The sequence below is a fragment of the Lynx rufus genome, unplaced genomic scaffold, assembly GCF_022079265.1.
Source record: "Lynx rufus isolate CCGP_SWC_20201006 ecotype Redwood Valley unplaced genomic scaffold, mLynRuf1.p SCAF_5, whole genome shotgun sequence".
In the NCBI taxonomy this organism is placed as follows: Eukaryota; Metazoa; Chordata; class Mammalia; order Carnivora; family Felidae; genus Lynx; species Lynx rufus.
In genome coordinates this window covers 90,958,330-90,985,362 of record NW_025814867.1, presented here as the reverse complement: position 1 = coordinate 90,985,362, position 27,033 = coordinate 90,958,330, and the positions used below count along the sequence as shown (strand labels likewise).

At 37.5% G+C, this 27,033-nt stretch overlaps 1 protein-coding gene across 1 annotated transcript; it reads right to left on the bottom strand.

Annotated features, from left to right (window-relative positions):
• On the bottom strand, nucleotides 1–25,905 carry MIX23 (mitochondrial matrix import factor 23). The gene is made up of 5 exons (XM_047099481.1): nucleotides 25,855–25,905; nucleotides 14,618–14,743; nucleotides 9,114–9,260; nucleotides 3,429–3,488; nucleotides 1–293 (listed from the first exon to the last, which is right to left on the bottom strand). Exons 1-5 carry the CDS (start codon nucleotides 25,903–25,905, stop codon nucleotides 243–245), a joined length of 435 nt encoding a protein of 144 aa, XP_046955437.1. The 3' UTR covers nucleotides 1–242.
• Between the last annotated feature and the right edge of the window lie 1,128 nt (nucleotides 25,906–27,033).

The window sequence follows — 27,033 nt, the reverse complement described above, 5'->3', positions numbered from 1 at the left end:
ATTATTTTAATAGTTACAAAACATTTTTTTTTTTTTTTTTACAGAATCAGTATAAAATAGCAGTTGATTTTTCCATAATTATCAGAATTATTTGTACTTAAGGTCTTGGCTAAGTGGGGCTGAAATCAACAAAAGGTCTTGGACTGTTGGCTCAGAAATCATCCTAGGAAGCCCACCTTGTTGATATCTGTCATGCTTAGCTCTTATGAGATGTCCCGGTCCTTTTATAAAAAAGTATCTTTTTATTCATTCTTTGGAGGCTTGAAGTGAATTCGGCAGCGTTCATTAAACACCTAAAATATTTAAACAGAAACAAAGGTCATTGAGCCATCTTGTATAAATCAAGCCTGGAACTAAATTAAATTTAGCATGTCTCAGGAGGACAAAACCATTTTTATCCCAGGTCAACAGATTTAGGGAACAGAGAAGTTTCCTCAGCAGTTCAAACTAACTTATAGGAGCTAAAAATACAGAAGGTTTTGATGTCCATTTATAAGACAATTTTAGCTTTTTAATAAAATTCCTATTATTCAAGGAAAAAATCATCACAAGCTAGCTTATTGAGTAATAGTAACTAGCAAACATTTTCATTCCATATTCTGGACATATTTTGTGCAGTTAAACAAAAATATCTAAAAATAAGTTTACGATAAAGCTTTTTTCCTTTTTATAATGTAGATTTTATTTAGATATCTGCTGTGATTTTCTAAAAGAGTACCAGATCCTTCTCACAAGTAGGTATACTTAAAGGGAAATCAATCTTTTGCTAAACTATGTAAATTTATAAAATGTTTGATCTATTTAACTCGCTTTCTTTTTTAAAAACTTTTTTTTAACATTTATTTACTTTTGAATGACAGAGAGAGACAGAGCATGAGCAGGGGAGGGGCAGAGAGAGAGGGAGACACAGAATCTGAAGCAGGCTCCAGGCTCTGAGCTGTCAGCACAGAGCTCGATGCGAGGCTCAAACTCACGAATCGCGAGATCATGACCTAGGCCAAAGTCGGAGGCTTAACCAACTGAGCCACCCAGGTGCCCCTATTTAACTTTCTTTCTAAAAACCTAAACAAATTATGTATCATAAATGTTAAGAGAACATTCTATATTCAGTGCCTGTCAATATGGGGCTGTGTTAAATAAAAATTTTAGTATAGCCATTCAATGGAATATCATGCAAATATAAAAAGAATAAGGAAGCTCTGTATGTTCTGATTTGAAAAGATCTCCAAGATATATTAAGGAAAAAAAAAGTATGGACAGTAACACCTCTATATATGCAACAAACAGGAAAATGTGCGTGTGTGTATATACATACATAAATTTAGAATTGTGCAAATATCTAAAAGTAAATACCATCCTTTTAGAAGGAAAGGAAAGGAGGTGGCTGAAAGGGAGGAATGAGAGGTAGAATTTTTACCATATATCCTTTAATATTTAAAAATATTTAATCATGTCTAAAAATTTTGTGTCCAAATAAAAAATTACAAAAATCTAAAAGAATTTCTTCTTAGAATTTACCTTCATACTTCAATGACATAAGGAACAAATCATTTTTTTTTAATTTTTTTTTTAACTTTTATTTATTTTTGAGACAGAGAGAGACAGAGCATGAACGGGGGAGGGTCAGAGAGAGGGAGACACAGAATCTGAAACAGGCTCCAGGCTCTGAGCTGTCAGCACAGAGCCCGAAGCGGGGCTCGAACTCACGGACCGAGAGATCATGACCTGAGCCGAAGTCGGCCGCTTAACCGAATGAGCCACCCAGGCGCCCCAAGGAACAAATCATTTTTAAGGTTAAAACACACACACACACACACACACACACACACACACACACACACACACACACAACAACCTATATTGGCCACTGTGGACTACCATAAAAATAAAAGAAAAGTCTACATAGGGAGATTTCCTGGTACTGGTATTATTCAATCTCTTAAGCTGGGTGGAAGATACAAGAGTGTTCATTTTATTAATATTCCTCACATTCTACATGTTATATCCTCTTTGATATGTGTTAACTCACAAATAAAAGAAAAAAAATGCAGAAATTAAATATACTCTCTCTGGCCCTTTCGTCTTACAGTTCATCTCTTGTCAGTTACCAGTCCTGACATTTCCCTCAAGTTCTCAATGCTCAAACCAGGCGAGGCTTTAGATTAGTGGCCTTGGGACAATATTTGGGACATGTATGACTTGGCCAAGCTTCTCCAAATCTTTTTCCTAAATGCCTTCATAACTTTTGCTGGCTTACTGAACCACAGCTTACATTTTCTTTTTTTAAAATCAAGTAGACAACTTGGGTTTTTGTAGACTGGATGGAGTATATTTTCTTTAAAACTAGTATCAAATCTAAAAATGCTTCACTCTTCCCACTACATTTGACATATACCAACCTCTCCACTGAGTTTTTCAAATCAGATATTCATTGTACCCCTCCCCTATCCCATCCCAAGACTAAATATTATCTCTCTGTAGAACATAAATGGACAAATATCGCCAAAATCTTTCAAGTAGCAAACACCTTCTCATGTTAGTAGAAAGAGCAGGAATAGGAAATCTTGTCAAAGAGGACAAAATAAAGAAAAATGATATAGCAAAGAAAATCAATTTGTATTTTGCAATTTATTCACAGCTCTACAAGTTGGTACATTCTAGTTTGGGTTCAGTTAACGTCTCTCTGTGTTTAACCTCATTCCATTGCTTAATTTCAAAGGATAAAACAGAATTTTCAGCTCATTCTTTCAGATTTCATAGATTTTTCCCTTTGGAAATCTTTAAAATTTTAGAGAAGGGTATATAGATATACCATTTCATACAACTGAAGTCAGCATTTTGTGATTTTTTGATTACAGGTAAAGTCCTCGAATCCTGGTTCTCCAATCTCATTCCTATTCAGAACTGTGCAGGCAGCAATAAGGAACATGTGAACCTAGCAGCCATAAAAAGCTCTATTATCAGGTATCAGTAAAGTTATGTACAAATAAGTTTCATGATCAGGTATGTCAGAAAGCAAGTCACTGTGAAGGGTAGCTAATGATATAAAAATTTATGCAAACCAATGGGCCTCAAAAAGGCTGATAACAAATAAGGCCATTGAAGGTTCTGCGTTAACTAGTAATAACCCTAAATAACAAATATGCCCATTATTAGTATTAGGAAACATACAAAATGTCTCCAATTCTGTTACCATGACATGTCATAAAAACTACCATACGACTATAAAGTTGATTTTTATACGGTGGCTATTTTTGGATGCCAACTGCACCCTTCTCAAAGTTAAAACTTTCAGCTGCTTATAAATAAAGGATGTCTATTCTTCTTGAGAGCCCTAAGGGACTCCTTCTCCTTGCCCCCCTCCCTTGGTTTCCCTTTGCTAGTTCAGTTTCCCTCATAGTTCCCTCCAAGACAGCATTATTTAATACCTTCCAGCTCCTGTCATTTACAACTTCTTCAACATTCAGTTCTGACTGCATCCATTTCAACTGTAAAAAAGAAAAAAAAAAGTTGGAGTTATAAAAATTCAAATTGAAGAACTAAAACCAAATTCTATTTATAGTTTCCTAATAAAAGCAGCTACTGCTCCTCCATTCTTCGTTAATGGTATCACCTGGGCTAGATCTTGGACACAGCCCATTCTTCTGGTATCTAATCTGCTATTAAATCTTGTTAAGTCGTGGTTCTCAAGCATATTACAATCACCTTGAGAGCTTTATTTTAAGTTTATTTATTTATTTTGAGAGAGAGAGAGAGAGAAAGTTCGAGCAGGGAAGGGGCAGAGAGAGAATCCCAAGCAGACTCCATGCTGTCAGCACAGAGCTGAATGTGGAGCTCAAACTCACAAATCGTGAGATCATGACCTGAGTGGAAATCAAGAGTTGGGTGCTTAACAGACTGAGCCACCCAGGTGCCCCTCACCTTTAGAGCTCCAAAAAAAAAAAAAAAAAAAAAAAAAAAAATCAAATGTCCAGGTAGTTCACAACAGGAACACAAATGGCCAATAAACATTTTTTAAATATAGAATGTTAGTAATGTATAAAAAAATGCAAATCAAGCCATAATATGACAAAAATTTTCAAAAATGAGTACCTCTGATAAAACCTACTAGTGAGAGTATGGGAAAAGATACACTCATACACATTTTTAGTAGGAGTATATATTGTTGCAACCTCTATGGAGGGCAATTTGGTAAGATTTATAAAAACATAAATTCACATGTCCTTGAACTCAATAATTCTAGTTCTAGTTATTGATCCTATAATACAGATTTACAAAGACAGCACAGAGGAATAAAAAGGAGGTGGCAACCTGATTTGGATAAAGAAAAAAGAATCAAGAAGAAAAACAGAGAAAGAAGGGGAATATCTAAGGCCCAAATGATCTAGAAAGGCATGAGTTTTCCACACCTTGAGCATACAGCCAGAGGTCTGATACTAAAGCTACAGTCTTTCTAACTTTCCTGATAACTGCCAACCTAATTACTCTATCAGAAAAGTAGCCAATTCCATTGCCAGGCCCAGATTGGGGGGGGGGGGGGCATCATACTCCTAGTCACTTCTAGTGGGAGAAACTTGAAAGAAGCTTGCTAGTTCCAGGAAGAAGGCTTGAAACTATTCAGGAAAATTAGGACAAAAAGCATGAACTACAGATTGAAGCAGCCAAGAGGTTAAAACCAGGATGATTTCCTCAGGCCAAAGTTAAGACTCAAGCCAGGAGATTTGGGAACAAAATACCAGAGAGCCAGACAAGATCTAGGCAATCATGAGTCAGGGACCCAAGCCAATGAACCTGACCAGTTAGGAGCAGAGTTCAGGCAGGATGTTTAAGCAATGCGCATGTAACACTAGTAAGATAGGAACTTAGTACTGATCCAATGGCTCCTTGTAAAGTCCTCTGCTAGACTCAGAACTGGTGTCAGAGTATAGTCAGGTACATAGGACTGAAACTAGAATGAGAGGAAGGACTGCATTTCTGACAACCAGTCTTGTTCTGTAAAGTAGTAACGAGCCTGAAGAAGCCCATCTGCTGACATCAAAGCAACCTCAGATTTTAATCAGCTACATGGACCAGAAATTATTGAAGGTTCACTGCTCTGTCAAAGCCTGGACTGAGTGCCAAAGAAGTAAACTCAATCAAAAAACAGGGTCACGACATGCCACTAGGACAGTCTTCATAACTGCTCGCAAATATTTACAGGCAGGTCACGGAGAAATGGGTTTAGACTTCTCCTACATACTTAAAGAGTGAAGATTAAGGAGCAATAATCACATGCTACAGGGAGGCAGATTTTCACAATATATAAGAAAATCTCTGAATAATTACAACTTCCAAAAAGAGAATGCCATTGCATACTCCTCCTCCCCTACCCCCGTAAGTAGTGATTAAACAAAAAGTAGAAACCAATGGTTCCAAGATATTGTAAGGAGGATTAATGTAAAAAAATATGGGGTCCCAGAGTCTCAAAAAGGAAAGGAAAACAACTACTAAGTACATTAGGTAATATGCTGGCTCTTACACACACGATATCATTTAATCCTCATCTCTAAAAATAAAGAAATCTCAACTACATTTTACAAACCAAAAATCAGATTATTTCAGAGCAATTAATTTACAAGTTTACAAAGCCACCAAGTGGTAGAAGAGATTCATTTCATTAGGGCCACCTGCCTTTATAACCCATGTTTTCTCTATTCTTGAATGCTTCAGATATTACAACCAACTTCTAATACAATTTCAGTGCCACCAACAAAATGCTCCCTGAGAGATGGTTGTTTCGAGGCTCTAGGTCTTAAACAGGTACACTTCCTTTCAAAGGAAGTTTGAATAGGTGACAATAGGTGACAGCAGTTACACAGTTCCAGCAAGGAATGTGCTTTTTCTGAGTTAAGGACTCAGGGACAGAACTGGGGACTTTTAGACTGGCATCTCTGCATATGAATAAAGTATGTTCTCTACAGTAGTCAGAATTTGACTATCAGTCACAGTTTAATGTAAAAGCACTGAATCCAGAGTCAGAAGACATGGGTTAAAGTCCCAGCTCTACCACTTACTAGCTGGGGATATCAGTTAGTACCTAAGTTGTAGTTCTCTCATTCAAAAAAATGAAGAGGTAGACCTGGAACATCTTTAAGAGTTCTCTTTCTGATTCCATAATCTTCATGAAAATGAAGAAAGCTTGAAAATTAAAAAAAATTCAAGCTTTCTTATTTGGTTAAGTACTATTCATAGTCACCCTCTAGTCCTACACAGTATCTGACTAGAAAGCTACCTTTTGTAACTTGCTGACTGGTTTCTAAAACTACTCCTTGCAATGGTCATCCTGGTGATTTTCTCTGGGCCCTAGAGGCTGAAGGGCAGAGATGAGGGTGGATCAATTACGTAACAAATCACTCCCAAGGACTCAGTGGTTCTGAACTTTGCTCTCCACTAACAGGCGTAATTGTAGTGTTTGTCTGATGTAATTTGCAAATAGTGAGTTTTCAGTTTCTGATATAATAGCCCTGCCCTGTAGTTTTCTTTGTCAAAACCTTCAAGAGTCTGTTGAAATACAAAATCCAAAATAACTAGATTTTAACCAGCTTTATAGAAATTATCTACAAGCCTTCATAAACAATGACTAAGATGATCATTACAGCATTAAGTTCACTGTCTGAGGACCCCACCACTGCCAGATGAATGAGCAGGTGTGGAATACAGGACTGAAGCAGTCGTCATGAACAAAGAGAGCCATGAAGACGGTGGTTGATTCCAGTAAGACATGTTGCAGCCCTGGGATGACTGAGCAAGTGCACACACTCACCTGCGGGCAGCTACAAGAATATAGGCTTGAGAGTGATGGTAAGGTCCCCTTTTCAAAGCTTGGCTACATCTACTAAACAAAGGGCAGACCTCATGACTGTTCAGTAATGAAAAACACAATTTTGTCCCATACTGGATTTTCAGTCACCCAGTCAGCAAGTCACCTACTGTGCTACCTTGAAATACAGACATGATTTTGATAATTGCTCAGTGGTCATATAGGAAAAAGCCCTTCTTCTTAGGAAATCACCAACGTATGTAAGGAGCAAAGGAACATTGTACCCAACATTCTCGCCAAATGATTCAGTAAATAAAAATGCCTATGTGAGGTAGAAAGGGGAGGAAACAGGAAAGGAGGGAAGGAGGAGGCAGAAGGAGGGGAGGGTGGAGAGAATGTATCGCAAAGCAGGTGGGGCAAAATGCAAACAATAGGTGAATATAGGTAAAGGGTATAAGTGAGTTCCCCATACTATTGCAACTTTACCATAAGTTTGAAATTATATCAAAATAAAAAGTCACTCTTTAAGCAGCTCCCCACAAAAGAAGACAGCAATGAGTTGCACTTAATAAAATATGGCACACATTTCAAATGTTTTCTTGACATGTCACCATTAAGGGCTATAAAGGAACAGTCCTGTTCCATTTCTTATACTCTGAGGTGCACACCCTATCTGCATTACAGCTGACTTTGAGGAAAAAAGGCTTCCTCTGACATATCACTCAGTGGACACTTGCTGTTTTCTTAAAAGTGAAAACTGCAAGGCTGGGAAATGAAGTGGAAACAAAAAAGTATCCAAAAAGAACCAAAGATCCATAGTAACTTCTTTGTGTAGGGAAATAAATTATAATGTGGTTCTAGTGTACCTGGTTATATTCAAATAATACTATACTTTTATAGCTAAAGAGAGTAATATTCTGAAAATATTTGTATTGCATTTCGGCAAATTTCTACAGACGAAACCAGAAGTAAATATTCTCAAAATGTAAATACGTTAAAAAAGTTTCTTTTTTTTTTTTTTTTTTTTTTTTACGTGTATTTATTATTGAGAGACAGAGCGAGACAGAGCATGAACATGGGAGGGGCAGAGAGAGGAGGAGACACAGAATTTGAAGCAGGCTTCAGGCTCTGAGCCGTCAGCACAGAGCCCGACATGGGGCCGAACCCACCAACCACAAGATCATGACCTGAGCCAAAGTTGGACGCCCAACCGACTGAGCCACCCAGGTGCCCCTAAAAAAGTTTATTCTTAAGTCAAGCCTTTATTTTTTTATTTATTTTTTTTTTCAACGTTTATTTATTTTTGGGACAGAGAGAGACAGAGCATGAATGGGGGAGGGGCAGAGAGAGAGGGAGACACAGAATCTGAAACAGGCTCCAGGCTCTGAGCCATCAGCCCAGAGCCTGACGCGGGGCTCGAACTCACGGACCGCGAGATCGTGACCTGGCTGAAGTCGGACGCTTAACCGACTGCGCCACCCAGGCGCCCCTTAAGTCAAGCCTTTAAACATAGATACAGATATGATTTCCCTAGATTTTCTGATGTGGTGTTGGTCTGTGTTAATCCTTTTATATATAAGGATATCCTTTGTTATATTTAATAGTATACTATATAAAAAAATGGAAAGAAAATATGATTACACGTTTCTTTAAGCTAAAGCTACTACACTGCATATATTCATGAAATGCAAATTAACATACTGACTAATTTCTAAATGTAATAAAATTAAGCCCACTAAAAATGAAGTATTAATCTGGTCCCTTTTTTTTTTTTTTTAATGTTTATTTTTGAGAGACAGAGACAGGATGCGAGATGGTTAGGGGCAGAGAGAGAGGGAGACACAGAATCCGAAACAAGCTCCAGGCTCCAAGCTGTCAGCACAGAGCCTGACGCGGGGCTCGAACTCATGAGCTGTGAGATCATGACCTGAGCTGAAGTCGAACACTCAACCGACTGAGCCACCCAAGTGTCCCTGGTCCTTTTTTTTTTAAAGTAATGACCATTTCTTTTTCTTTTTTTTTTTATAACATTTATTTGTTTTTGAGAGAGAGAGCGAGACAGAGCGTGAGTAGGGGAGGGGCAGAGAGAGGGACACACAGAGTATGATGTAGGCTCCAGGTTCTGAGCTGTCAGTACAGAGTCTGCTTCAGATCCTGTCACTCTCTCTCTCTCTGCCCCTCCCCTGCTTATGCTTTCTCTCTCTCAACAAATAAATAAGGTGTTAAAAAACTGTCTTTATTTTGATAGCTAAATTTATTTTGACAGCTATTTTGAAAATCTTTTGCTCAGAAATTTAAAGCTTATTCAACTTACCTTTGTCTGTTCTTTCCTAAGTTGCTTTAATAACGTTAAATCATCCAAATTCTTTTCTCTCTCTTCTCGGAGGTGTTTTACTACTGCTGAGGTCTGAGCTATACAATTTTTTATGACTCTGTCCCTGCTGGCATGAGCTTCCATCAACTAAAGGAACAAAGGAACAATAGAGAAAAATCATACCAATTTTTTACATTGTAGAGGTTTTTTAAAAATCCTTATTTTTAGGCTACAGAAATATAATAGTTCTAAAACAATTTTTAAAAACTGAATCTATGGAAGAGAAGATTGTGCTGAACCAGTTAAATCACCAAAAAACAGATCAAAGGAAACACCTCTCATGGTGTAAAGTATGAGGTCGGTTGTCTTCCTCCTTCCATATACTTCTGGGATTTCCCACTCCTCTTCCTGCATTCCCCACACAGGACTTTTCATTTCAGTCCCTTCTCCCTACATTCCTGTCCCCTGTATTCCATCCCTTGTGTTCTACCCTCTACCCACCCTCACACACCTTCGGGGCCACTGCTGCTATTCTTCCTCTTTTTTTTTTTTTGTCCTTTCATTGGTTTTTTCAGCCTTGTGTTGTCACTAAGTGCAAGAAATTGTGAAGTAAGTGATGTAGAGAAGGAATTCGTTACACTAAAGAAAAACAAAGAATGTTTACCTATGCAAGACAGAGCCCTTTTCAAGACTTTAAAGTATTAATATGGGAAAATTGTATATGAAGTACAGATTATTGGCTCCATCAACTGTGTGTGCCAACTGAAAGGACATCTGGCAGGGCAATTCTTTACTAAGTTTCATCTTTATATAACAAATCCAATACAACAATTTGCATTTATTTTCTTCCTTCATTTACGAAGTTTGATGATCATTATTCGAACACACTCCCATGATCATACCAAATTCTGATGATGCCCCATAAACCTGGGGGAGAGTAAAAGCAAAGTACTAAAATAATATGTAATCGCCATTATAGTATATGTGCTGCTGAAGCAAGCACTGTGCAATCACCATTATAATTAGTGGAACACAAACAAAGGTGGTTCACTTCCAACTAAAATTTAGGTGTTAACTTCCTCCATCTAATTAATCATGTTATATCATTCCTTCTTCCCTCTGAAGAGAGTATGTTAATGCTATGCTAATGAGTTATACTAGGAATAACCTAACTATTATACATATTTGTATATAAAACACAGGACTAAACCATCCTATAAGCATTCTTTCTAAGTTATTTGAAATATATCTCTTAAATGATCATCTCAGGACCCTGCAGTTAAGAACTACTGATCTAATATGCACCAGGAAAAATTCCTTTGCATTTCTAGAGTGCGACAATACTAAAAGTGCATTGATTATAAATCATACCTATGTGAAGAGAAGAAAATCAAACTAAGAGGCATTAACCCCACCTATACTAAATTACTCTAATATGCTAATTTTTTTCATTGTAAGGTTTAGGATTCACAAGGACAGTCCAAGGCCTATATTTCATTGGCTGATACGCTGCTTCTGTTACTTGTTTCCTCCTTCAGATATAATTCCAGAAAATGAAAGGAGCCATTGAGGGTAGGGAAATTCCCAAAACAGAAGAAATGAACCATCCTAACTTAGAGTTAAGAAGCTCTCCCTGTATGAGACTGGCTAAATAATTAACATTTCCAGGCTTCAGTTTCCTCTTTTGCAAAATTATGGATTATGAGTAAATAATCGCTAATATCCTTTCTACCTCTAAAATCTAAGGATAACATAACTCAATACACTGCTCAGATGTCAGACGCTATTTAATCACTTTAATATTTTGTCTAAAGCTCCAATAATTGGTGGAATAGCATTAGCACTAAGTAGGAGTCTGTCACAGTATTTTCACTTTTTCTATCTGAATTTTAAAATCAAATTCCAATTGTGTACATTTTATTAAAATGTTCAATATTTTCCTTTCAGCCTCTCTCACCACACAGGTTCCTTCCTTGGTTAGGCTCTCCTCCACTGTTCCCCTCATTAACTTGGCCCCTTTCCTGCAGATACACTTCTCACTGAAGACCACCCTCCTACCTTCACCTGCATACTTTTCCTTCAGATTAGCCCCACTGTGAACTCACTCCCCTATGGACAGAAAGTACTGAGCACATCATCTTTTATTCTGTACTATCAATTATTTTAGTCAAGCTTTCATGATCAACCTTCAAGAAAATTCAGAATTAAGAGCCATATGCAAGAGGAATATGCATAGACTTCTTTCTGTACACATGTCAAAGAAATGAGGACGCTTGATAACTAGCAGCTCCTTTGGTTAGAGGAGAAAATCCCTGAGTAATAACCATATCATAACCATACTTCCTTTGATTTGGGGTATGCAATTTCAGAATGAAGGCATTTAGGATGGGGCAAGAGAGTGATTCAAAGCTAGTCTAACAGGGGTCTATCTAGGACTTCCCAGTTTTATTATACTTTACCAAAACTCTAAGAACTTCTTTTAGTCAAATTTTCACCTACTATCTTTTTCTTTTTTAACGTTTATTTATTTTTTTGAGAGAGAGAGAAAGATAGAGCACAAGCAGGTGAGGGGCAGAGAAAGAGGGAGACACAGAATCCAAAGCAGACTCGAGGAACCCACGAGCTGTGAGATCCTGACCTGAGCCGAAGTCAGCCGCTTAACCCACTGAGCCACTCAGGCGCCCCTCACCTACTATCTTTTAACCATTATTTAAAAACAATCCTTTTTGCCTTTAAGGGAAACAATGCTAACACTTTTCGTGATCATAGTTTTTGGGTGTTTTCTTTCCTGAACAAAGGTTGATTCTAAATTAACTCTACACTAAATTCTAATTTCCGAAACATCATTTGTCAGAACCCTGACACTGACCCTTGGTTTAACCATCATTTAAAAACAAAACACAGGGGGCTCCTGGGTAGCTCAGTTGGTTAAGCGGCCAACTTTGGCTCAGGTCATCATCTGACAGTTCCTGCGTTCAAGCCCCACATCGGGCTCTGTGCTGACAGCTCAGAGCCTGGAGCCTGCTTTGGATTCTGTGTTTCCCTCTCTCTCTCTGCCCCTTCCCCACTCACGCTCTGTCCCTCTGTCTCTCAAAACATAAATGTTAAAAAAAATTTTTTTTTAAACACAACATGGGACGCCTGGGTGACTCAGTACGGTTAAGTGGCCGACTTCGGCTCAGGTCATGATCTCACAGTTCGTGGGTTTGAGCACTGCATAGGGCTCTGTGCTAATAGCTCAGAGCCTGGAGCCTGTTTTGTGTTCCGTGTCTCCCTCTTTCTCTGCCCCTCCCTTGCTTATGTGTGTTCTCTCTCTCTCAAAAATAAATAAACTATTAAAAATTTACAAAAATAATAAAAAAATAAAATAAAACAAAAGTTAGTAAGTTTTTGTCTTGGCCCTTTGTGTTTTTTAAATCTTTCTCCAGAATTTCTGACAAAAAGATGCAAGGGGAAGCATATCATTTAAACATATATTCCAAAGATTCATTATATTAAAGAGACATCCTTAAAAATTACCCTAAATCAATCACTGTGACACTAGTAATTGTTTTGCATTTGTAAAACACTGTTCCAAATTCACAGACTTTTTAATGTTCAGCATTGATTTTCACATTTATCTTGAGAATAAACAATAAACAATGTACAGCTAGAAAAAAATCATAGATTCAAGGGATACCCTTTAATAAGGGGATCTCACTGAAATTATTTTCATTAAGAGTATTCTTCTAAGATTTGGAATTTCTACAATTAGTACTTCATATTAACTTTGTTGATCATCTGCTATGAAGAAGTATTATTATTAGAGAGTGCAAACATTTCTTCATCAGCTATAGAAGGAAAGCATCAGGGGCTAAAAGAAGTCAGAGTAACCTTAAGCAATTTGGATGTTTCACAGAGCTCCACTCTTAACTGAGATAATATCTAAGGGAACTCAGTGGTACTTATTAGCATTGGCACTCTGCCGCAGGCCTGATCCCTGGCACAAAATTACTAGATAAACAATCCTTCCTCTAATGTTCATGTTGTTGGATCCCTTTAGGATACAGACAGAGAAAAACCCAAACACAAACACGAGAATATCCAAAACAGAAAGGTCTCAAATATCCAAAACAAAAGGTTCCAATATGCAAGATTATCTTAGTGCAACAAAGGGATAATAATAACAACAATAATAATAGAAGCAGCAAGCATTTATATATAAAACATTTAGTACAGTTAGCACTTTATATTACCTCAGTTAATCCTCTAACAACCCCATGAACTAGGTACTATTATGTTATTATTTTACAAATACGGAAGCTGAGGCAAAAAGTTATGTGACATGTTCAAGGCTACCAGCTAGGAAGAAGCAGAGGTAGGACTTAATCTACATCTGGAATCTATGTTGCTAATCCCTACACTATAAATCTTTAGGTTAAAAAAAGATTATAAATGAAAACAAGTGAGATTCTTTTCTAGAGATTATATGGGTAGTGAGGGGGGCATCACTAAAGTGATCATAAATTTCTAGTTCTTCAGACAGAGCTACCCAAAGAAACTAAGTGAACAACCTCAAAATAAAATAGGGCCTGGACTCATGCTCCCTACTTCCAATACTGGATTCTACTCATTAAAGTTCACAGATTTGCAATTTCTCAAGCCACAAGAATCACCTAACCACTCAATAAAACAACACACTTTCATATAAAAGCAGGACAAAAACATCAGCAATTATTAACGCTTTGAATTTAATTGATATGAATAAAACTGACTTTTTTTTTCATAACTGAGAAATAGAATTTTAGGTTTTAAGTAATATCTTCTTTATAAGAATCCAAATAGTAATCTTGTGGGAGATCATAGAAAAGCAAATGCCATTTGAACATTAGCTTCCAAGTTAATGAAAAGATATAAGTAAATTATAAAAAAATACTTGGCCACATTACTATTTCCTTTTGTTTTTAGAAATAATAAAGCAACACAAAAAAACTCTTTAAGAGTCTATGAAAAAATATATATTTGAGAACCCAAAGCCTCATACGAGGACAAAATCTGTGGCTTCTCTCCCAACTACCAAATGCTTCTATTCCCCTCCCTGATAATTGAGGGAAGAAAAAAGATACAGAAAGTATAAAAGGTTTTAATTCATTGTATCAGGTATCTGGCTTCTTAGGACTGACTCATTCAAAACCCTTGCTCTTGTTTCACTGTTTTACTTGACTGTTTCACTTCCACCTTTGTTCCCTGGTGCATAAGGTTTCTAAAGTTAAAGGCTGCCCATGAAGGGGCCAAAAAATGCTCTCATTCCTTAGAACCATCTCTCCACAGACTTGTGCATAAGATCACATGTTTTCCTTAGTTTGTAGCAACCAGATCAAAACTTATACACACCCTCAGACGTAGGCAAGAAAACACGAAGATGTCATACTTTTATCCAGTTTAATTATATGTCAATTGGTTTCTTATTTTGCCTGCAAAGAAAGGCATAAAGGAAGCACAAAAGACTCAAAAGATACACTTACAGACTCATAAAGTTGTTTACAGGTTTGGCTTGCATCAATTTTCCCTGCAAAGGAAGCTGTTGGAACCGTAGTGTTTAATTCATGTACTATTCTGTCATCAATCGTCCTCATCACCTTGAGTAATTCCTATATATATTTAAAATAAAAGAATAATAACCTGAATTGAAAGTTAAGTGTTAAAAAAGAAACATTTAAACAAACAAAAAAAAAAAATCCATAAAGCTCTTGGATATTTTACAATCCTGTAAATTAGGAGTAGAGAAACCATGCTAAATTTAGTGCAACCACAGGAAAATCTTTATTACGAGAATAATAGGTTATGTAATCGTAATTCTAAGAATGGGCACCAACCCTGTTTTCTTGGCTCAAATGTGACCATCTCAAGGGTCATGACTGCTTTAATTCATTTTTAAACCCCACCTGGTGGCACATGCTTAGCAAACAGTGTATGCTGTTTCCATCCAAGCATACAGCCAACAAAAGTTTCTAGTAAACGCAATTACCTCAAATTGTCCCAGACAATCCAGCATAATTGCTTGCTCTATTGCCTCTATGTCTATCATTCTAAAATGTGGTACTAGATGGAAAAATTCTGTAAAGCTATATAAGAAATACTCAGTAGTGGTTCACTTAGAAATTAACCTATGACCTTTTAGGCTTTTTGCTTTTTTTAGCTTTTTACTATGATTGTTTTATTATTTTTGTAACAAAAATACAGGAGAAGTACAGGAGAAAGCATGCTTTTATAGAAGGAATCAAGTCTTTTCATGGCTTTCTTATTCATAGAACAAAACAGAAATTAGTTTTACCTTTTCTTAGTGACCCTACTCACATTTCCCACGGATCTCTTCCTCCTGAAAAGGCTCCAACTCTCAAAAAACCAACCAAAAGAAAAATAATACTAAAAGGGCAGGGGACTTAAAAAGACTCTGGTGAGAATACCTACATAGGACAGTCCCTTCTCTCTACATTTTGATTAGGGTACTTCTTTTCACTTGTCACTAGAGAAAGGCTGTACATCAGGTACACTCTGTCTCCAGAAAACACAAACTGTTTCCAGCACTATACTCTTCTCTTTCTTTTTTAATTGTTTCTTAAATTCTCTTCCCCACCCCCAGCCCAGCAAAACATGATGGCTGAAAAATCATCAGGGAAATAGAAGTATATAATGCTAGAAATATATATATTAAAAACACCCAACAAGTTAACATTCAATAGTAAAGTGTATTAAAAGCAACTTTGTTTGATTCTCTGCCTCCTTCAACATACCAGCCTATCTTTCCTATGCCAAACTGAAATCCATGACTGAAACCAACTTCATTTCTTTCTTCATCCATTTGTTAAAATAAAAACTTCTATTATGATTAAAGTATTACAAGTCATTTTAGAAAAACTAGTAAAAAAGTTAAAAAAAATAAAAGTCATCCACAGTTAACTATTATTAATGTTATAAGATGTTTTTAGTTTTTTCCATACACATCTATGAATATTTTTATCAACTGGAGGTCCTTTGTAACACTTTAAAGTCCTGCTTTTATGACATTATCATAAAACATTATATCATTATATATATCATATAACATGATATCATTATATTATTATATATATCATATAACATTATACCATGAGCATTTTGCCCTTGTTACTCAAAGTGCCTTGAAGATATTTTTAATCGTGGCATAAATATCCTGTGGAAGTGTCACAGTCCGTAAGACTACTTCCCCAATAATGAACATTTAGGTGTTTCCAATTATAATAACCATTTAAGCCATTCAGTCTAAGTCTGCAGTTTAGATTCTGTTCCAATCAGTCTATTAATCTTCAATCAGTATTTTAATAGCCTTTTCTAGATCTCAATCTAGAAGTTAAATAGCTTGTAGAAGGCTCATAATTTAGACTAATAAAACACAGGCAAATGTCAGGTTTAAAACCAGCTTCACTATCTTATCCCCTCTTCCAGTATCTTTCTATTTTTGTCAATAGTACTATTATTCTCTATAAATTGGAATTCTTAAGGGATAATATCAACATATTCACTAAGCAACCACCACTTTGAGTGTTTTGTGTACAACGGAGGATATATGTGTGAATGGCAAATTCCAAACAAAAGGCAGAAGCACCATTTAGTGTCAAAAAGTACATAATTAGCAGAAGTAGTAGACAGGAACCTTCCTTTCCAACTTCAGCACACCTATAACTTGACTATTCAAAAGAGAAAGATAGAAAGAAAGAAAGAAAGAAAGAAAGAAAGAAAGAAAGAAAGAAAGAAACCTCTTTTAAAAATCTCTCTTTTCTCCCATCTATATCAAAATGATCTTCTGAGGCCAAGATTTAAGTTATACCTTTTGGATAAAACTCTTTCCTTGGCTGAGAGTCCTCAGCAATCTTTCTTCTTTAAACATATGAAGCATTCAGAACCCAGCACAGTTCATTTATTAACTCACTCTTCATTCAAAAAATATTTAGTAATGTCTAGTGTGTGTCAGGCACCATTCTAAACACTATTCTAAACATTCTAAAGGTTCTGACCCTCAAAGAGCAAAATTCTCATAGGGAGAGACAGGTAATAAGCAAGTGCCTCAACAAACAAGATAATTTCAGTATTGAACAATACTGTGAAAAAGAAAACAAACTGAGGTAATGGGATGAAGAATGACAGTGGGGCTGAGGGGCTAACACTTTGGATAAGGAGATCCAGAAAGGCCTCTCTGAGGATACAGCATTTGAACTGAGAACTGAATGACATGAATAAGCCAACTAAAAGAACATGTGGGGGAATAAGTCAAAAATGATGAGGCAAGAACAAACTTTGGGGTATTTGAAGAACTAAAAGAAGACAAGTGGGCTGGGAGTGAATAAGGGGAAAAGTGGTATTAAGTGAGGTCAGAGGAGACCAGAAAATGAAGGACAACAGAGACCATGGAAACAATTAAGGACTCTGTTCTAAAGGCAACAGGGTTAAAGGCAAGGGAATGCTATAACATGACTAATTTTTTTAAAAGATAACTTCGCCTGTAGATGAAGAATGGATTATAGAGAAGAGAATGGAAACAGGGTGACTCTTTAGCAGACTACTATGGTAGTCTAGGCAAGAGATAGATAGTTTGATTGAGAGGTAGCAATAGAATTAGGAAGAAGCTGGATTCAGGATATATTTTGAAAATAGAGCAGATAGGCTAAACTGATGAATTGGTGGTGAGGAATGAGAAAACAAGATGACTGTTAGGTTTGAGGCCTGAACAACTAAATCCATGGTAGTGCCGTTAAACTGATGTTGGGGAGAGACTGAGGGAAGAAAAGATTTGGAAGGAATGAGATCAAAGTTCTATTACGACTCAAAGGACATTTGATAATATTTAGGGTTATTGTTAATTGTATGTGATATTGGTAGTGTGTTTAAATTATCATCTATTAGAAATAGAGACTGAAAACTTACAAAAAAAGATATGGAATCTGGGATGTGCTGCAAAATAATCTGATTAGGATGGGGTGAGTGGCAGAATATAAATAAAAGAGTGGCCATGAATTGATTGTTGAAGGTAAGGGTTGGGTATATAGGGATCCATGGTACTAACTCTCCTTTTGAATCAGGACTGCATTTTTGCACACAAAAAAGGTTTGATTCTTTTTTTTTAAGGTTCTGCTCTGGACACGTTAAGTTTCAGATGCTTCTTAAATATCTGCATAGACAAGTTGGATAGAAAGTTGAAAATACCAGTCTGACACTGAACAAGGCTAGAGTTATATTAACAAGTTGATGTTATTAAAAGTCATGAGACGAGAAGAGATCACTGAGGGAGACTGTTGGGAATGAAGGGTGTCAAGAAAGAACTCTCGCATTTAAAGTACAGGAAAAAACTAATATCACAGAAGTCAGAAGAAAGGTTTCAGGGGGGGAATGGTCACCTGTGTTAAATGTTCCTAGAAGTCAAGAAAAATGTGAACAGAAATTAACTTTCAGATTTAGCAAGATGGAAATCCTGGGTGATCTTAACAAGTCATCTGCATAGAATGTTTAATGGACTGAAAAGTTAATGTGGCTTCTGTACACAGTAAGAGAAAACACAGTATAAACTGAGGCCCACCACTATAGGTCAGATTATAGGATTTTAGTCTTTTTCCTGAGAACGGAAAACCAATGAAGTGTTTAGGTATGGTGGGGTTACATGATCAAATCTGTATTCTGAAATGACTGCTTAGGTTAAAGTATTAAAATGTGGAAAATGAATTAGATAGGAACAGGAGTAGATGCAAAAGTATCAGGAGATTTGACACAGCAATCCAGGTAAAAGATTACATAGCTTGACATTCCCTGGAATTTTTATTTACTGTGAACTTTAACCAGTTTTGAGTTTTATCACTAGCTATATAGCCAAATTCCTCTCCATTAAAACAGTTAAGTTTTATAAAGCAGTGGGAATTTATCTGCATTAACTAGGTAATGAATCAGTCAATTTCACAGTCTTACCAATGGAACCTACAACTGTGGATTTTCAAATACATCAATCTTCTGTGTGCTAGAGAATCATCAACATATGATCTAAAACTTGAGTTTTAATAGGGTAGACACTAGTTATATGAGGTTATTTTAATTAAAATTAAATAATTTAAAATTTAGTACCTCAGTTGCACTAGCCACATTTCAAGTGCTCAAGAGCCACATGTTGCTAGTGGATGGTGCAAATTTCCACCATTACAAAGAGTTCTACTGGATAGTACTGAATTCGAGAAAATATAATGACAATTTCTAAACTGATAAAAAGAACTATAAGCTATTCTTAAATATCACAAAAAAGATACTAAAAAAACTAAAAGGGCAAGGGGGGGTAGGATTCAGAAAGGAATTTCTTCCAAACTTGCAAAGGGAGAAGGAAAAGAAATATAAAACACCTCACTAGGCACACATTTCTTTACAGTGCAAAAAAAGGCCAGAGTTCTTAAGGCAACTCCAAAAGGGTCTAGAGAAAAGCTTGGTTGGCCCTCATAGACTGAGAGCAAATAAAGGTCAACACAGACACACAAGTGCTCCCAATAAATCATGTGTATTATTCATAAGGAATTACAGACTAATATCTGATGCCTGGCTCCAGTGGCATCCTCTCTCATTCCCTCCCTTTCTCTCTCACAAATTCACTAAGAAAATATATAGAAGACATCCCTGAGCAGACATCATACACAATAAAACACAAGTCCACAGAGATAATACAGAAATACACACAGTTCAGTGGCTCTCTCAAGACTATATCTTTGTATAAGACCTGGAACCCTAATTAACTTCTAAATGTCAAAGCATTAGAAAAGGTAACTCTCCAAATTTTGTAATGTCTCCAGCTTCTCCAATCTTTAATCCTCCTCAAAACAAGAAGAGATTCTGATATATCATGAATCTCTAATTTTAGGCTGGCCATTTAAAAGTATTCAGACACTTATCTTAGAATTGCATTTTATGTCTTATCTGTAATTGTGCGGTGAAAATCTCATCCTCTCACAGGCCAATTTTGGTATTTAAGGAGTGCCCAGATTTAGTAGGGAGGGGTAGAGAAAACTTTCTATTGCCCCTATAATTATACTACACTCTATTCCTAAGGTTGATCCTCAGGTAAATTCCTTTAATTATTTTGGGCAGGGTATATGGGGAGTGGTAAAAGGTCGATTACATGACAGTAAAATAAAAATATACTCCAAAGAATGATCCGGAATTTATTAACCTTCCCCTCCTCACCCTCTGCCTGAAGGTACCAAGAAGTAGATTCCATTCACATGCTGCTCTTTTCAGATTCTGCTCCTCAAACCACATTTTTATAGCAATGCTCACACTATGCTCCCTCCCCCCCCCCACCACGCTAGAAACAGAGACTTGCCCTCTTGACACCCAGCACCTCCAGGCCCAGAGAGCAGCTGGACATGTTACAAAAGGAATCATCATGGATGCTAGAAAACAGTCTATTTTGTCCGAACCTAATTAGCAAAATCAATGCTGTATAAATGAATAAATATTCCCAACAGAAATACAAAAACTTAAACATTCTGGGAAAAAATAGTTTATTTTGTTCAGCTGATATATGAACTGGGTCAGAGATAGGGTCAGGAAGAAGGGATTTCAGGGTGGCAACCAGTGGAAAAAAATCAGAAATGATAAAGAGCTTGATGCATTCAGGGAAAAGTAGGCCTCTTTAGAGGCCACTTAGATTGAAGGGGGATATACTGGAGAAAGAAATGACTAAAGATAAGGATGGACTGCAAAGCTAATTGCAGACATGATAGGGTGTGAACAAAGATTGTGGCAGTACTGATGAATGTTCCTAAAGCATCTCTTTGACCATTTCGCCCCTGTTCAAAAATGACTCCCAAATCTCACACTTGGCATTCAAGCCCTTCCATAATCTGGTTCCTATCTTTTTCATAATTCCTGTGTCCGTGTAAATCCTGAATTCCAGCAATAATGATTGGCTATTTCCCCCAGATACATAAAATTTTCTGTTCCTTCTACTTAGAATTCCCCTGGTCCTGCCTAAGGCCCAACTCAATTACCATCTCTTGATCTCTCTGACCTTTATAGCATTTTATTCATATTCTAAATATCTTCTACATGTTTTATATCCCTGCTTGCATTATGTTCCTTGTTTTATTTCTGTACACTGAGTCTCCCCAAGTGCCTGGTACCTAACAGGTATCTGTTATACACTGAATTGTGTCTTCCACCACACCAAATTCATATGTTGAAGTCCTAATCCCCAGTGTCACTGAATTTGGAGACAGAGTCTATAGGGAGGTAAAGTTAAATGAGGTCATAAGCGTGGGGCCCTAATCCTATAGAACTTATATCCTTATACAAGGAAGAGACACCAGAGATCTCTCTCTCTTTGCGCACAAAGAGGCCATGTGAGAACACAGCAATGAGGCTGCAACATGCAAGCCAGGAAGAAATGATGAATCAGAAAACAACCCTAACAGGACTTTGATCTTGGACTCTGAGTCTCCAGAACTGTGAAAAAATTAATTTCTGTTGTTTACGCCACCCCGTCTGTGGAATTTGTTACGGGAGCCCTAGCAGACTAATACGACATCCAATAAATTCTTGCTAAATGAGTGTTCAAATGGAGTTCTAGACACTCAATCTTAAACATTCTTTTCTGGACTTTATTTCATTTTGGAAGCAGTATATTTTTCAGGAGGGCTAAGTCCAATTTTTATAATAGAAAAGTAAGAACTGCAAAAACTCAAAATACTTCAAAGACTCAAACTTTAAAACATGCACCTACATGGAAAAAATCAGGATAGTAGCAGTACACTGTAAGAGGGGAGGAGGAGGGATGTATGGACTGGGATTGACTGGGAAGGGCATGAGAAACTTTTGGAGGTGATGGTATTATTCTCTATGTTGATGGAAGTTTGTACTACAGGTATATGTAAATATCAAAAGACTGGTATGCTTAACATCAGTGCATTTCACTGCATGTAAATTTTACAAAATGAAAGTGAACAAATATTGAATACTAGTTAATGATATGAACAGTGACACATTTAGGAGTGAAGAATATGGATGTTTGCAACTGCCACTGACATGCATCAAAAAAATAAAGAGGTGAATTGATGGGTATATTGAGATGAGTATGTGATAGAGTAAATACAGCAAATCACTGATTATAGAATCTAGATGTACGTAAGTATTCACTGTAAAATTCTTTCAACTTTTCTGTAGCATTTGAACATTTTCATAATAAAATTTTAAGGAAAAAGTACCTAAATCTTTATAATAAAAATACATGATTTCTTGTTTCTCTTCCACAGTACTCAGTGCAGTGCTTTTCACATTTAGGGTACTTCTATACAAAATATAATGGTTTCACAGCTTTAAAAAATATTATCTTTGATTAAGAATTTGTGAGTGTGCCAGCCAACCACAGCTTATAATTTTACCTAACTCATCTAAACCTAAATGTTATACTAAATTTTTACATTTTACATTACCTTCACTTATGTTCTTGCGTGCCTATGAGGGTTGTGGCAAATGTTCTTATATTTATTTACAATGAAGTTAAGTGATATGCCAAGGCCAGCTCTGGAAAATCAGATCTTCTGACTTTTAACCCAGGGTATTCCCCATTATAAACCACACATTTGGAAAAGCCCTAGAAAGACTATTTAAAAAGTTACCCCAGGTTTCACTAATGACATTCATTTTATGATCTTTTTATTTACATTATTTCTGTGAATGGAATGGTTCTACAAGAGAATTTAGCTTTTGTTCCCCTTACATCTTATCTGCCCTTCCAAAAGAAAAAATAAAGGTGTTTTCTAAGCACTATTGGGTCTTTTAACAGATACCTTTGAAATTTAGTTTTAGACAGACACATAGACCAATGGAATAGAACAGAGAATTGGACCCACAAACGTCTGGCCAACTAGTCTTTGACAAAACAAGAAAGAGTATCCAATGGAAAAAATGACAGTCTCTTTAGAAAATGGTGCTGGGAGAACTGGACAGTAACATGCAGAAGAATGAAACTGGACCACTTTCTTACACCATACATAAAAATAATGAAAGACCTAAATGTGAGACAGGAAACCATAAAAACCCTAAAGGAGAAAACAGGCAACAACCTCTTTGACCTCAGCTGCAGCAACTTGTTCGACACGTCTCCAAAAGCAAGGGAAATAAAAGCAAAAATGAACTACTGGGACCTCATAAAGATATAAAGCTCCTGCACTGCAAAGGAAACAATCAACAAAACTAAAAGGCAACAGACAGAATGGGAGAAGTTATTTGCAAATGACATATCGGATAAAGGGTTAGTATCCAAAATCTATAAAGAACTTAACAAACTCAACACCTGAAAAACAATCCAGTGAAGAAATGTGCAGAAGACATGAATAGACACTTTTCCAAAGACATCCAGATGGCCAACACACACATCAAAACCACATTGAGATCCACTTCACACCAGTCAGAGTGGCTAAAATTAACAACTCAGGGAGCACTTGGGTGGCTCAGTCAGTAAAGCATCTAACTTCGGCTCAGGTCATGATCTCATGGTTCATGAGTTCGAGCCCCGCGTCAGTTCAGAGCCTGGAGCCTGCTTCGGATTCTGTGTCTCCCTCTCTCTCTGCCCCTCCCCCACTCACACTTTGTCTCTCTCTCAAAAATAAATAAACATTAAAATTAACAACTCAGGAAACAGCAGATGTTGGTGAGGATATGGAGAAATGGGGAACCCTCTTGTATTGTTGGTAGGAATGCAAACTGCTGTAGCCACTCTGGAAAACAGTGTGGAATTAGAATTAGAATTAGAATTATCCTATGACCCAGCAACAGCACTATTAGGAATTTATCCAAAGGATACAGCAGTGCTGATTCATAGGGCACATGTACCCCAATGTTTATGGCAGTATTATCAACAATAGCCAAATTATGGAAAGAGCCCAAATGTCCATCAACTGATGAATGGATAAAGAAGATGTGGTTTATATATACAATGGAATACTACCTGGTAATGAGAAAGAATGGAATCCTGACATTTACAGCAATGTGGATGGAACTGGAGGGTATTATGCTAAGTGAAATAAGTCAGTCAGAGAAAGACAGATATCATATGTTTTCACTCATATGCAGAATTCACTCATATGAGAAACTTAACAGAAGACCATGGGGGAAGGGAAGGGAAAAAAATAGTTTCAAACAGAGAGGGAGGCAAACCATAAGAGACTCTTAAATACAGAGAATAAACTGAGGGCTGATGGGGGTGGGGTAGGCAGGGAGAGGGGAAAATGGGTGATGGGCACTGAGGAGGGCACTTGTTGGGATGAACACTGGGTGTTGTATATAAGCGATGAATCATAGAAATCTAGTCCCGAAGCCAAGAGCACACTGTATACCCTGTATATTTGCTAACTTAATAAATTATATTTTAAAAAAAGAAATTTAGTTTTAGAGATTCAAATAATTATAAAGATGGAAGCAGTTTTAAATGTCACTTAACAAAATCTTATTTTGCAGATTCAAAAATTAATTCCTAAGTGGTTAAGCAATTAGCTCAAGGTCCAAAAACTGTTAATGGCAGAAGCTGTATTAGAACCCAGAACATCTAACTCCCTAACCAGTGCTCATTCTAGTAAACCTAAGGCTATCATTGCTCAGTTATCTGAGCTCATTAATTCATAGTACTAATTAATGTGAAAGATCAAGGCCATAAACAGGCCTGTTAATCTTAAATATTCCATGTACTTCATAATCTAACGACCCTTTTCTATCTTATTTAAGATTTTTACAAGTATCAGTATTTGTCCAGCACTTTGATCACATTTGAAGTTGGCTGCTGTTGTGCTCATCTGTTGTGAGGAGGAGCTGAAGTGGTGAAGAGGGCACGAAAAAAGTGGAAAGACCCCACATAAACTTCTTTGGCCAAATAATGTTTGTCAAATAATTCAGTCTGTTGAGGTTATCTTCAAGAATACCACTCCCTACAAAATGGCTTATAGAACAAAACTTCCTATAGACAGGTCAGTGACACGTGAAATTATTTTTCATTATCTTTAAAGATACATTTGTAAGGTCATGATTTTTTAAGTTCAACTCTTTATCTAGACATCAGCACGTTTACACCTACATTAAAATAACTTTCATAGCAACTTAGTTAAAATCCAGACCCGTTTCTTTAATTCATGGGTCGGTATTAGCCCTAAAATACATTTTCCTTAAGTGTTACATTTCCTCTAATGGATAGGAAGGCAGAAGCACCACAGCAGGTACTAAAATTAATCGCCCCTTCAAGAACTCCAAACGTTCTGCCCTATCAAAACAGTAAGACTTGTACCAAGTTTTTATTTTGTTTTATCAAGTAAATAAGTTTTCCTTCACTTTCTTATCTCCTACGAGTGGTCAACTTAAAGCAGGAGGGGGATGGCAGAGGCTAGGAACTGAGTTCAGGGGATGGCTTCAAAGGTTGTTACAATCTCTACCACCCGGCCCAAGCTTGGTTTTACCACCTCGGAACCACTCGAAGTTTCCCGGGACGGTTACTCAAGGCCTGGGCGTCTCAAGGAGAACCATGACCCCCACGGAGCTGCCTCGCTATGGCCAAGCCCGCGCCCCCATGACCTCCAATGGCTGGGAAAAGGAGCCTTGAACTGCCCGCTTCTTCCACAACTGATCCGCACTCCCTCCCAGGCCACAGCAGGGAACAGGATCCGGGGACAATTGGGGGGTAACACCTGCCACATGAGGAAAACCCCATCACCTGGAACTCGGCGAACTCCTCACAGTTCACACCGCCACTGGGCGCCGCCATATTGGACAAACGCGAGGCCCCCGCCGGGAGCCAATCACCACGGAGCAAAGGTGTCCGCGTCGCCGCCTAACAAAATTTATTCCGAAGAAAGCGAGAAACCTAAGGCAAGGTTTGTCTTTTCCCTGGTGCTCGTCTGCACCGAAACTTGTACCCGTGGTATCCTTCTTTTTGTTCCCACCACTTTTAACACGGCCTCTGGAACTGGCCTAGAGGTATCGGAGAGTATCAGAACTTGAAGGGATAGTTTTACTCCAATCCCATTTTTTTTCCCCTTGGTGGCACCAACCTGATCATTTGAAGAGGAAATCTAGAGTAGAAGTGAGGCTTTTCTTAACCCTCCCACTTCATTATTTACCTCTTGTCCCTTCAGCACAAAGGCCTTTGTTCGTTAAGAATTTGGGACTGCTAAGAGACGTTTCTAAAAAAGACATTACTGTGGGATCCTGGGTGGCTCAGTGGGTTGAGCATCCGATTTTGGCCCAGGTCATCTCAGGCCCCGCATCAGAGCCTCCCTCTCTCTCAAAAATAAAGGTAAAAAACAAAACAAAAAACATTACTGGTAGTGTGGGGGTAAGGGCTGTATAAAGCGTTCAGGTGTGGAAATGCTTGGTTTTATAAAAATAGGCAAATTGAAGAAATAGTAAGCATACATGTGAATTCCTCACGTAGACTGAGAAATACGCTCACAGTCACTAAGACATAGTGTCCATTGATCACTAGGAGCTTAATTTTAATTGCATGTTTTTGATAAAAGCAATATATTCATTGAAAACGCTGGAAAAACAGTATTGAAATACTGGGTTTATCTAGGCAGTGTGATTTCGGAGTCTACAGTTCACAGTTCTGCAGGAATCACATTTCTTCTATCTCAAACGGATACTTTCTCAGACACAGAGAATGATAATGCAAAGGCCTCTAACACCCAGACTCCTTTACAAAAGCTTTCTTAAAGTCGCGTCGCGGAGGCGGCACCGCTTGAGGGAGAACCGAGCGCTTAGCCCGCACATTCCGCGCGTCACGCACGTCCCACACGCTCCGTGCGTCACGCAAGCCCTGCCCACACGCCCCGCGCGTCACGCACGGCCTGCTGGGTCCTCCCTCCAGTCCCACATGTCCCGTCCGCCAGTA